Below are 12,784 nucleotides of genomic sequence, written 5' to 3'. Positions count from 1 at the left end.
AAGGCTAACTGGCTAATATCAGAACAAAAATCACTCCCAGGTCCAGTCCAAAACAGGGCTGAATGTACCTAGAATACTCCAGTCACAGTAAAAACTGACAACTGAAGGGGGTAGCCAAATAGCACGAGCGAGGTTGGAGAGACATACCGCTGTTAGAGCGAAAGTAATTAACAAACTGTGCAAGATGCTATATGTTACATTAAAGCTATATGTGGATCATATGCCCATTCAAGTATTGAGGATCAGTCGCCTGAGAATCGGTGATCCCTGTTCTTTTGGGAACGCTGGGGTGGAAAGCCCCATCTATATTTTATATTGGCTTTTTGCAGGACTGCTGTAATGTCCTTCATCTTTCGTCGTTTTTCCAGAGTCACTGGGGAGATATCCTGATATATAGAAATTCAGTGGCTTTCATATTCCAGTGAGGTTGCCTCTCTCGATTCCTTCATGATCCGCTCTTTGATAAGAAAGTCCTTTAGGCATAACACTATATCCCTTGGTGGTTGCTCCGGTCCCGGTTGCGTTTTCAGGGCTCTATGAATTCTATCACAGATGAAAGCCCCATCTTGTGCATCAGGAACCAATGTTAGAAATATAGCGGAGACATGTTTTTCTAACTCTGTGTATGTTTCAGGCAGGCCCCTAACCCGTAGGTTATTGCGTCGGTTTCGATTATCTAAGTCCTCCGCTTGAGATTGCAGGGCAGTGACCATTTCTTTCATAAGATCGTGGCCTTCTTGAAGTTCATTATGTGCTTTTAAAAGTGTGTCATGCTTTGATTCAAGCCGGTCCGTACGTTCCCCCAGTAAAGTAATCTCGTGTGTCAGTGACGATTCAAGTTTATGCAACTCTGATTGAAACTTACTTGCCAGTCTAGTGTACATATTGTCCAAACTGTCTCCAAGGTCCTGTTTTGTGAGGCCCCGATGTCTCTCCGGCCTGGAAGTTGTCCAGTCTGGGCCCGAGTCGGCTACGGATCCTTGTGAGCCAGTGGGAGAGCCGCGGCCATCTTGAGACTGCATGGCTGAGTCTCGTGTGTGGAGAAAGTAGTCACGTACTAGCTTCTGCTTCGGGACAACGGGTTGCCGGCGCTTCGGTGGCATGCACAGATAGTTTCTCTCGGGGGTGCTATAGAAAAAGTGGCGATATAGAGGCTTCTAATCCCTGTTAAGCGGCATTAATAACTCTGTCCGGCCGGAGCTACATCTAAGTGTGTCCTCCTCTCAGCGCGCCGCGCATGCGCCCCCCAAAAAATAAATATTTCATCTTTACATTGATATTTAAAAAGTTTAGACCCTTAGGTAAATATTGACTTTTTTTTATTTACATGTTTTTTTGTTTTTTTTTTATTATTAAACATTTTATTTGGGTATTTTTGGGAGGGTGGGATGTAAACAGTAATTTGTTTTTTGTAAATATGTGTTGATTTTCATTTTTTTTTTTTTTTACATTTAGTTGTAGTCTCACGGAGGCAAAAGTGGTTAAATGCTGTAATTGTTTTTACAAGTGCATCTTATTAACTATGGGTGGGTGGGGGTAGAAAGTGTTTGTAATTACTGGGGAGTTTGTTCTTTAATGTATTGTATATGTATTCTTTATTTGTTGGCCACTAGATGTCCTCACATTTTATCCTGTATGCTGAACAGTACACAGGAAGTGCATGTGTGTTTTATTTTTTTTTAATACATGACCACAGACACCCTGCTAATGCCAGTGATATTTTATAACAGAAACTTTGATTGGCTTTGGGAACACATGTTCCCATTCACCAATCATGGACTGGTTGGAAGGCGATGGAGACGCACATGGCAAGACAAACTTGCAGATCACAGGTGTAGCCCTTGATCTCTAAGCGAAGTTTTCAGTGGCATAGATATATACGTTCCAAGGATCTGGAACCGGCTAATATCTTAGAGCAAACCTTGAAAAAAATAGATTATGTAATGAAGCAATTAAATGTAATTGTAGTAATAATGGTAAACAAACATTCCTAAAGTCTCATATTTATTTTTAGTCAAGCTACATTTCTAAGACTGAATTGTAATCTGCAGAAATGACATTCTGATGGAAAATCTGCTTCATCCAGCTGAACAAGAAATAGTAGCTGTTTGAACTTTATAGCCCTGTCTTGTTATTAGCAGAATTTCCTTAGGCAAATAGAAGTGTTCGGCTTCTGTTTACATTTCAGGAGAGCCAGGGATAAATCCAACTTTTTTTTGTCTTTTACATGCCAGTACATGTAAGCTTTAAAGGAAACAGCGTCTTCTGCGCTCCACAGCGCAGGTCACGTGGTCCGGCCGACGTTATCAGGATGGTACTGTGCAGCCGCAGTGCGCTTGCACAGTACCGTCCTGATGACATTGGCCGGACTACGTGACCCGTGCGGTGGAGCGCAGAAGACGCAGACCCAGAACCCGACCTGGAGAGGTCGGGTTCTGCAGTATAGAAGACCAGGAGCCTCTGGAGCTGCGGTGAGGGCACAGGACCGCTGCCATGGGCTGAAGGAAGCCCCAGGTAAGTGGATCTTTTTTTTTTATTTGCTTGGACACTTCCTTTAAGCAAAATATAGAAAAGAAAACCAAGAGGGCCTACAACACACACGTACACACACACACACACTTGTCAAGCAAGCTTCACAATTTATGTATTTTTAAGTGAGAAATAGACCTCATTAATGCTGCCTTAAGGTCTTTGTTCCTAAGACTATAGATTAAAGGATTAAGCAAAGGATTAATGTTGGAGTATATGACAGAGAACAGTTTATGCATAGCAAGCATATTCCTGGTTGCGGGAACAAAGTAAATAAAAGTTATGGAGCCATACAAGATGAAGACTACAGCAAGATGAGATGAGCAAGTAGAGAAAGCCTTTAGTCTTCCAGTTTTGCTGCGGATTCGGAGAATGGTACTAAAAATACGTACATATGGAAGGAAGGTGAAAGCAAAGGCCCCTACACCAAGACTGCCACCAAGTGTAAACATAACCACTATATTTATTGTGGTGTCTGTACAAGTAATCTCAAACAAGTTTGGGAGGTCACAAAAAAAGTTATGGATGAAATTTAAACCACAAAAGGACAACCTAGGTAAGAATAAAGTTTGAAACAAACCACAAATATACCCCATAACAGTGGCGTACCTAGGGCATTTGACACCCGGTGCTGGGTATTAAAAGACACCCCCCCCCCAAAAAAAAAATGGGCGTGGCTATAAATTGCGGCGCGCAAAGCGCGCTGTGGTGGAAAATGGGCATGGCCATGACCAGATGAGGGCGGAGCTAACTAATTTAAAGTGAACCCGGGATAGGAGTGATATGGAGGCTGTACCCCCAGGAGGGGGAAGCAGGGCTAGATGGGGGAGTTGTAGAGGCAGCGGTGGGGAGGGGGGACATATCCCCCCCTCCCTCACCTGGGACCCCTCCTTCTGCCTCTCTCTTCCCCCTCCAGAATAGCGGCCCCAGTATAGCTAGTATAGTTGCCCCCAAAATACCTAGTATAGTTGCCCTTAGTGTAGGTAATATAGTTGCCCCCAGTATAGCTGCCCCCAGTATAGCTAGTACAGTTGCCCCCAGTGTAGCTAGTTGCCCCCAATGAAGTTAGTATAGTTGTCCCAGTATAGCTAGTATGGTCGCCCCAGCCAGTATAGCTAGTGTAGTTGCCCCCAGACAGTATAGCTAGTATAGTTGCCCCCAGCCAGTACAGCTAGTATAGTTGCCCCCAGCCAGTACAGCTAGTATAGTTGCCCCCAGCCAGTATAGCTAGTATAGTTGCCCCCCAGCCAGGATAGCTGCCCCCAGTATAGCTAGTATAGTTGCCCCAGCCAGTATAGCTAGTATAGTTTGGTTGCCCCCAGTATAGCTAGTATAGTTTAGTTGCCCCCAGTATAGCTGGTATAGTTTAGTTGCCCCCAGTATGGCTAGTATAGTTGCCCCCAGTAAGCTAGTATAGTTGCCCCCAGTATGGCTAGTATAGTTGCCCCCAGTATGGCTAGTATAGTTGCCCCCAGTATAGCTGGTATAGTTGCCCCCAGTATGGCTAGTATAGTTGCCCCCAGTAAGCTAGTATAGTTGCCCCCTGTGTAGGTGCCCCAGGAGGGGGAAGCAGGGCTAGATGGAGGGGCTGTGGAGGTAGTGGTGGGGAGATCCAAGTGTCATGACGTTACAGGTCTCCGCCTCCAATGCCGCCCACTGTGCTTCCGCTAATCAGGAAGCACAGTGGGCGGCATTGAAGACGGAGACCTGTAACGTCATCATGACGCTGCGCTCCACGCTTGGAACGCGGAAATCAAGTAAGTAATTGTCCATACGCCCAGGGGTGAGAGCCTGGGGTGCCTGGCACCTGGGTGCGAGATTTTCTCTGGCGCCTATGGGAGTGGTTAAATTAACCGCGCCCAACCACATAACCACACCCATGTCCTGCCTCATCACACCCACACCTTCCACCTCTTTACGCATGCATGCGATACTCCATTCCTACCCCTCTTCCATGGGCTTGCTCCTGGCTGGCTTTGGCTGCCTGCGAGTCTCTGGACTGATTCAGGCTGAGAGGCTCTGCGAGTGCGACACAGTCACACACTGCGTATTTATGGCTGCCTGCGGCCACCCTACTCTCGCTCGCTATCGTCGGCTCCTCCCCCCGCCAAGCCCAAGTGTGAGGTGGGCTGCCTGTATCTTTCCCGTTGCGCCACACAGCCTGCCAGTGTTGCCAACCTTTCACGTTATTTTTTACTGACAAATACCTAAAAATTTACGGACAAAAGATTATTTTTACTGACAAAATTTCCCCACTAAATGCACATAAGAGACAGCATTTCACCAGTAAATGCACGTAATGACAGACAGCCTTTCACCAGTAAATGCGCATAATAAGAAGCCGCTTTTCACCAGTAAATGCACATAATAAGAGACCGCTTTTCACCAGTAAATGCACATAATAGGAGACCGCTTTTCACCAGTAAATGCACATAATAAGAGACCGCTTTTCACCAGTAAATGCACATAATAAGAAACCGCTTTTCACCAGTAAATGCACATAATAAGAGACCACTTTTCACCAGTAAATGCACATAATAAGAAACCGCTTTTCACCAGTAAATGCACATAATAAGAAAACGTTTTTCACCAGTAAATGCACATAATAAGAGACAGCTTTTCACCAGCAAATGCACATAATAAGAGACAGCTTTTTACCAGTAAATGCACATAATGACAAACAGCCAGTGTCCCCAGTATATGTAGCCAGCCTGGACCCCCTTTAGGTAGTGAGTGACAGGGACCCCCTTTAGGTAGTGAGTGACAGGGAGCCCTTTAGGTAGTGAGTGACAGGGAGCCCTTTAGGTAGTGAGTGACAGGTGCCCCCAGGCTAGGTAGGTAGTGAGTGACAGGGACCCCCCAGTGAGTGACAGGTGCCCCCAGGCTAGCTAGCTAGTGAGTGACAGGGACCCCCCAGTGAGTGACAGGTGCCCCCAGGCTAGCTAGGTAGTGAGTGACAGGGACCCCCAGTGAGTGACAGGTGCCCCCAGGCTAGCTAGGTAGTGAGTGACAGGGACCCCCAGTGAGTGACAGGTGCCCCCAGGCTAGGTAGGTAGTGAGTGACAGGGACCCCCCAGTGAGTGACAGGTGCCCCCAGGCTAGCTAGGTAGAGAGTGACAGGGACCCCCAGTGAGTGACAGGTGCCCCCAGGCTAGCTAGGCAGTGAGTGACAGGTGCCCCCAGGCTAGGTAGGTAGTGAGTGACAGGTGCCCCCAGTGAGTGACAGGTGCCCCCAGGCTAGGTAGGTAGTGAGTGGCAGGGACTCCCAGTGAGTGACAGGTGCCCCCAGGCTAGGTAGGTAGTGAGTGACAGGTGCCCCCAGTGAGTTACAGGTGCCCCCAGGCTAGGTAGGTAGTGAGTGACAGGGACCCCCAGTGAGTGACAGGTGCCCCCAGGCTAGGTAGGTAGTGAGTGACAGGTGCCCCCAGGCTAGGTAGGTAGTGAGTGACAGGGACCCCCAGTAAGTGACAGGTGCCCCCAGGCTAGGTAGGTAGTGAGTGACAGGGACCCCCAGTGAGTGACAGGTGCCCCCAGGCTAGGTAGGTAGTGGGTGACAGGGACCCCCAGTAAGTGACAGGTGCCCCCAGGCTAGGTAGGTAGTGAGTGACAGGGACCCCCAGGCTAGGTAGGTAGTGAGTGACAGGGACCCCCAGTGAGTGACAGGTGCCCCCAGGCTAGGTAAGTAGTGAGTGACAAGGACTCCCAGTGAGTGACAGGTGCCCCCATGCTAGGTAGGTAGTGAGTGACAGGGACCCCAGTGAGTGACAGGTGCCCCCAGGCTAGGTAGGTAGTGGGTGACAGGGACCCCCAGTAAGTGACAGGTGCCCCCAGGCTAGGTAGGTAGTGAGTGACAGGGACCCCCAGTGAGTGACAGGTGCCCCCAGGCTAGGTAGGTAGTGAGTGACAGGGACCCCCAGTGAGTGACAGGTGCCCCCAGGCTAGGTAAGTAGTGAGTGACAGGGACCCCCAGTGAGTGACAGGTGCCCCCAGGCTAGGTAGGTAGTGAGAGACAGGTGCCCCCAGTGAGTGACAGGTGCCCCCAGGCTAGGTAGGTAGTGGGTGACAGGTGCCCCCAGGCTAGGTAGGTAGTGAGTGACAGGTGCCCCCAGTGAGTGACAGGTGCCCCCAGGCTAGGTAGGTAGTGAGTGACAGGGACCCCCAGTGAGTGACAGGTGCCCCCAGGCTAGGTAGGTAGTGAGTGACAGCTGCCCCCAGTGAGTGACAGGTGCCCCCAGGCTAGGTAGGTAGTGAGTGACAGGGACCCCCAGTGAGTGACAGGTGCCCCCAGGCTAGGTAGGTAGTGAGTGACAGGGACCCCAGTGAGTGACAGGTGCCCCCAGGCTAGGTAGAGGGTGAGTGACAGGGACCCCTCACCTTCCAGCAGCAGCAGACCTCTCTATCAGTGGACGACCCGACCTTAGAGCGGGCGGCGGGCGCACCGCTATGCGGAAGTGATGTCACTTCCGCATGAGCGGTGTCCGCTAGGTCCTAGCGCCGGCGCCCGTCTATCTGGTCGCCCGCTGATGAGGTCTGATGCTGCAGGCGGCCAGGGGGAGAGAGCGGCGACCGAGGGGGAGGCAGAGGGCACCGGTGAAGACCAGACTGGGGGAAGCACAGCCCGGCGCCTGGGTGCAATGCACCCACACCACAGCACTCGCCCAGGCGCGGCCCTGCCTCCGGCCGCCCCGCACTTATCGCCGCTTTCCTGGAGGGGGAGAGAGAGGCAGAAGGAGGGGTCCCAGGTGAGGGAGGGGGGGGATATTTCCCCCCTCCCCACCGCTGCCTCCACAGCCTCTCCTTCTAGCCCTGCTTCCCCCTCCGATTGTGCTGCTGTGGGGGGTCGTGGCGACACCCCCCTGGGTGTCTGACACCCGGTGCGCCCCGCCCCCCTGCGCTCTATTGTAGGGACGCCACTGCCCCATAACCCAAACCACAGAAACCATATGAGCGCAGACTCTCCAAGACATAATTTGTGTATAATGTAGAGGGCGACAGATGGCCACAAATCGGTCATAGGACATCACTGAGAGCAAAAAGAGCTCCGAGCTAGCAAACGAGAGGAAGAAGAAGACTTGGACTATACAAGCAGGAATGGTGATTGCCTGGTATTTGGTGATCAGGTCAAAGAGCATCTTTGGAGCTGTCACTGATGAATAAGACATGTCTAGAAAAGCCAAGTTGCTCAGAAAAAAATACATAGGATTGTGGAGGTGAGAATCGGTGATAACCAAGAAAAAAATAAGCAGGTTTAGGACTACAGTCATCACATAGATCAAAAGAAAGACTACAAATAGACCATTCATGGTTGGTGGATGATCTGATAGACCCACAAGGAAAAGAAGAGCAGCTCTTGTGATATTACTCATATTGTTCATCACCTTTTCCTTCTCTCTGTTAATTTACCAACATAAATTAGTAATAATTGTGAACAATTGTTGGTAAGGATAAAACACATTTCATATGTTTGTAAGTGGCAATGCGTTCCCAGCATCAGCATAAACATATATTAAGTCTTTAAAGTCCCTGAAGACAAATCCTCTGAGTGCTGAGCTGTGTTTTTGCAGCAAAATCCCAAGATATTAATTACAGATTAATATAATTCAAATGTTACTAAAAATGTATAAAAATAATATTTACAGCAAAGGAAATAATATATTGACCCAAACTAAGCTACACATTCTATTTTCAAATCTAGTTTGCAATCATCTACTGTAATGATGTCATCAGGAAGTTTCATTGTAATTAATATATTATATTTTTTATGCTTTAAATTGTATTTGCTTCAAAAGATTTTGGTATTCCGTACACTTTATGTCTAGCCAGCCCTTTGACTCAGGCTACAGAATTTTTAACTTGACCGTTCAAACACTTGACAGGTCTAAAAATTATAGCTCAAAAAATGGATGCACTTAGGAAAGTATTGTAAAGCCTATTTAAAGGATTCCCGAAGTGACCTGTGACATGATGAGATAGACATGGGTATGTACAGTGCCTAGCACACAAATAACTATGCTGTGTTCCTTTTTTCTTTCTCTGCCTGAAAGAGTTAAATATCAGGTATGGCTGACTCAGTCCTGACGTCCCTGACAGGAAGTGACTACAGTGCGACCCTCACTGATAAGAAATTCCCCTCTCAGAAGCCATTTTGTGCTAGGAAAGTGTTTTATAGTTGGAATTTCTTATCAGTGAGGGTCACACTGTAGTCACTTCACTTCCTGTCAGGACTGAGTCAGCTACTTACATACCAGATATTTAACTCTTTCAGGCAGAGAAAGAAAAAAAAACACAGCATAGTTATTTGTGTGCTTGATAGAGTTGTCCCGAACGGTTCGGCTGCAAACTTATTCACGCGAACATCGGTGTTTCTTGTTCTCGTCGAAATGCAAATTTTATGGCGAGTTCGACCCGCTCCTATACTACATCAGTGGGCTAAACTTTGACCTCTACATCACAGTCAGCAGAAACATTAAAGCCAATCAGGCTGCACTCCCTCCTGGAGCCCCCCCCCCCTTATATAGGGCAGTTGCTTCGGCCATTATCTCACTCGGTGGTGCTGCAGTAGTGAGTGAAGGGAGAGGAACCTGCTGCAGAGATAGGGAAAGCTTAGTTAGGCTCTTGTAGCTTTCTCCTAGCTGATATTAGTTGTTGAAAAGCACCACAAAAAGCTCTTTTCAGAGCTAATGTTCTTGTGAAGTCTTTTTTTTGTGCACCACTGACACTGCATTATACAGCCCTGTGTGTCGCAGCTGGCCCTTGCTAATTGCTATACTGTGCAAGGCCCAGCAAATTCAGTGCCTACCTTTTCACTGCACCTGTGTATGACAGCTGCACATTTGTAATACCAGTCCGACCGTGCATACCTGTTCATGTTCACTGCACCTGCGTGACAGCACGCAGTGTTATATACCAGTCACTGCATAACTGTTCACTGCACCTGTGTGTGTGACAGCTGCACATTTGTAATACCAGTCCTTGCATACCTGTTCACTGCACCTGCATAACAGCGACCAGTTTTATATACCAGTCACTGCATACCTGTTCACTGCACCTGTGTGACTGCACATTGTTATACCAGCAGTCACTAAATACCTTTTCACTGCATCTGTCACTGCACATTGTATTATACCTGGGAGTCAGTGCATACCTTTCACCTGAATGGATGGCAGACTTGCCCTCCATAACAGATTCTCGTTAAAAGCAAGTGGTGTCATCTCTGACACACAGCATTGGGTCAAGGGTCCATCTGATCACATATGCCTGGTCTGCAAAGCACGGTCAGGGCAGGTACATTACTTATAGAGCACATTTGGGTCTTTCCTTGGATGTGTGGTGGTAGCCATTTCTCAGGCTCCCACTCCAGACCGGAATCGAACCCTGATTCCCCGGCCATTACCCGTGGCCACCATGGTGCAGAAAGTACCAAAGGGAGTTGAGCACACAGTTGAATGAATGGCAGACTTGCCCTCCATAAAAGATTCCTGTTAAAGGATTTCAAGTGTACTTATCATTATACAGGGCCTCGAAAGAGTCCTGTATTGTTATTTTCCGTCACTACCTCTCCGAGTTTGGACTTGTGTGCCATGCCTACTGCCTTCCTTGGATGTGTGGTGGTAGCCCTTTCTCAGGCTCCCACTCCGGACCGGAATCGAACCCTGATTCCCTGGCCTTACCCTTTCTTTAACAATGGTACAGAAAGAACCATCGACAGTCTGAGCAGCGATGAACCCCTGGAGTCCTGGACTACTGGGTGCGCAGGCTTGACCTGCCAGAGCTGTCACAATTTGCCATCTAACTTCTGGCTTGCCCTTCCTCAAGCTTCCTAGAAAGGACCTTCAGCGCAGCTGGAGGCATTGTCAGTGAGAAGAGAAGTCGCCTAGGTCAAAAAAAGTGTTCAGTACCTCACCTTTATTAAAATAAATGAGGCATGGATCCTGGAGGGCTTTTGTCTGCCCGAAGACTAAGTCAGTCCCCACACACACAGCATCTCTGCCTGCATGCCGTGTGACTGCCTGCCCCAAGACTAAGTCGGTCCACACACAGCTTCTCTCCCTGCAGGCTGCTTGACTGCCTTCTCTGCCACCACCAAGTCCATGCATATCCAGCTCTCACAGTACTTCGGGCTCCAGTGTTCGCGGCTCCCCCATAGACACGTGTTAAGCCATACTAGTGGATTATCTCCAGCATCAGCCAGAGACTCGCAGCGGTGCACAGAGAAAACGTTGCCATGTGTGTGAGCTTGGAGTCCTGCAGGGCTGATCATGGATGATAACAGGTACACTGTGAGAGTTGAAGTGAAGGGCTAGTGGGACTTTGCGATGTGCGGGGGAGGGGGTTGAGCAGGAGAGACACTGGAACAGCAGGCAAAATGTAGCATTCGGACCATAAGACGCACTCACTTTTTCTCCCCATTTTTGGGGGAGATAAAGTGTGTCTTATGGTCCTAAAAATATGGTATATTATTATTATGTATAAATATAGCACTGACATCTTCTGCAGCACTTTACAGAGTACATAGTTGTGTCACTAATTGTTCTCAAAGGAGCTCACAATCTAATCCTACCATAGTCTAATGTTATACCATACAATTATTATAATTTTTATTTATATAGCACTGACAACTTCTGTAGCACTTTACAGAGTACATAGTCAGGTCACTGACTGTCCTCAGAAGAGCTTACAGTTTAATCCTACCATAGTCATAGTCTAATGGCATTTGATTACTCCTTATTACTGATTATCAGGCATGCTCAAATGTACCTAAATTCCAAATTCCGGGTAAAATTCGTATTCGGCCGTGATCACGCCCATAGAATTCGATTTCAATTCAAATTCGAGTCGTGATCGGTAATTGAATTCAGGTAATAGTCATGATCACAAATTCGGGGAGCCTTCAAGCTAATTTTTTTAAGGGAAATCACAATTAAATAGGTGTAATTTTAAAAAAAAATTGATGTAAAACTTTTTTCTGCATTTTTTGTTTATTCCTCTTTACCGTCCTCACCTTCTTCTCCTGGGCGCCTGATGCTGCTGCTGCTGGCTTCAGGCACCGGCTGCTGTGCTGGCTGGACAGGGACAGAGAGGGTGGAAGGCTGGGGGAAGGCTTCCTCCAATCGCCGAACAAGGATCTCCTGCAACTCCCTTGTTTGCTGCTCCTGGTCTCCAGCAGGCAGGAACTGAGCCACCTTCCCCCTCAGCCGTGGGTCCAGGATCATGCTGATGCAGGTGTCCTCCCGAGCTTGCATCTGCTTGACCCTGGGGTCTGCAGCATGTGCCCTGCCATGGTGAACAGGGTGGTCTGTCCAGCAGAGACATGGTGAACAGGGTGGTCCGTCCAGCAGAGCCATGGTGAACAGGGTGGTCCGTCCAGCAGAGACATCAGGGTCAGTGGCCACAACGCTGTCCTCCTCCTCTGGCCCCTGAGCCTCTTCCTCCTCTCTCCACCCTCTCACCACTGCTGCTGCGCTCTGCTGTTTCCCCTCAACAACAACGTCCAGAACCTCCAACTCCTCCTCCAACAACTCAAATTCCTTTATGGGGCGAATCGAACTTCCGCAAAAGTTCGCCTGGTGCAGGCGAACGCGAACCACCGAAGTTCACCGGGAACCGTTCACCGGCGAACCGTTCGCTACATCTCTACTGTGAAGGACATGTAGCGTTCTGTCCCAAAATGGCTGCTCCATGAATCCATGGTGACGTGGATCCGCTCACTCATGGCGTGATCAAGCGAGCGGCCCATGATCGTCATAGCAAAGCGGTGCAGTGCTGGGATCGCTGTGCAGGAGAAATAGTGCCGGCTTGGAATATGCCACTCCGGGATCCCATACTGCAGGAGCGTTCTCATGTCACTCCCCTCCTGTACAAAGGAGTATGGCAGGAGCTGGGAGTAAATGGCCCTGGCAATCAACCCGTTCAGCACCCGGATGCGCCTGTTGGTGGGAGGCAGAACCTTTGTCACACCGGGAAAGGACTCGGCGAGCAGGGTCTGGCAGCGTTTTCCTGCAAGGGAGGATGTGGAGGGAGCAGATGAGGCCACTGAGGACTGGGAGCAGTGAGTTGCTGTGCTCCTGCTGCTGATGCTGGATGAGCAGGAGGGTGGGATGCTGCTGCTGAAGTCTGTGCAGTGGCTGTCTGGCTCTGACCACTGCCTGCGCCACTGTCCTTCAGCTTCAGAAACTCACTGTAGTCCTGAAAATGTTTGGTCTCCAAGTGGGTCTGCAGGCACGAGGTACCCAGCTTGTTGAGATCACAACCTCTG

At 48.9% G+C, this 12,784-nt stretch overlaps 1 protein-coding gene across 1 annotated transcript; it reads right to left on the bottom strand.

Moving 5' to 3' along the window:
* Positions 1-2,633: 2,633 nt before the first annotated feature.
* LOC137533449 (olfactory receptor 5AR1-like) lies at positions 2,634-7,895 on the bottom strand. The gene is made up of 2 exons (XM_068254836.1): positions 7,444-7,895; positions 2,634-3,138 (listed from the first exon to the last, which is right to left on the bottom strand). Exons 1-2 carry the CDS (start codon positions 7,893-7,895, stop codon positions 2,634-2,636), a joined length of 957 nt encoding a protein of 318 aa, XP_068110937.1.
* Between the last annotated feature and the right edge of the window lie 4,889 nt (positions 7,896-12,784).

The sequence above is a fragment of the Hyperolius riggenbachi genome, chromosome 9, assembly GCF_040937935.1.
Source record: "Hyperolius riggenbachi isolate aHypRig1 chromosome 9, aHypRig1.pri, whole genome shotgun sequence".
In the NCBI taxonomy this organism is placed as follows: domain Eukaryota; kingdom Metazoa; phylum Chordata; class Amphibia; order Anura; family Hyperoliidae; genus Hyperolius; species Hyperolius riggenbachi.
This window is presented reverse-complemented; position numbering and strand designations above follow the sequence as displayed.

Excerpts from the sequence above, each read along its gene's own strand:
- LOC137533449 (XM_068254836.1), bottom strand. The coding sequence starts at position 7,895 with ATGAGTAATATCACAAGAGCTGCTCTTCTTTTCCTTGTGGGTCTATCA. Across the intron at positions 3,139-7,443 it reads GTGGTTTGGGTTATGGGGCA|GTACGCCACTGTTATGGGGT; the intron begins GTGGCGTCCCTA and ends CAAATGCCCTAG.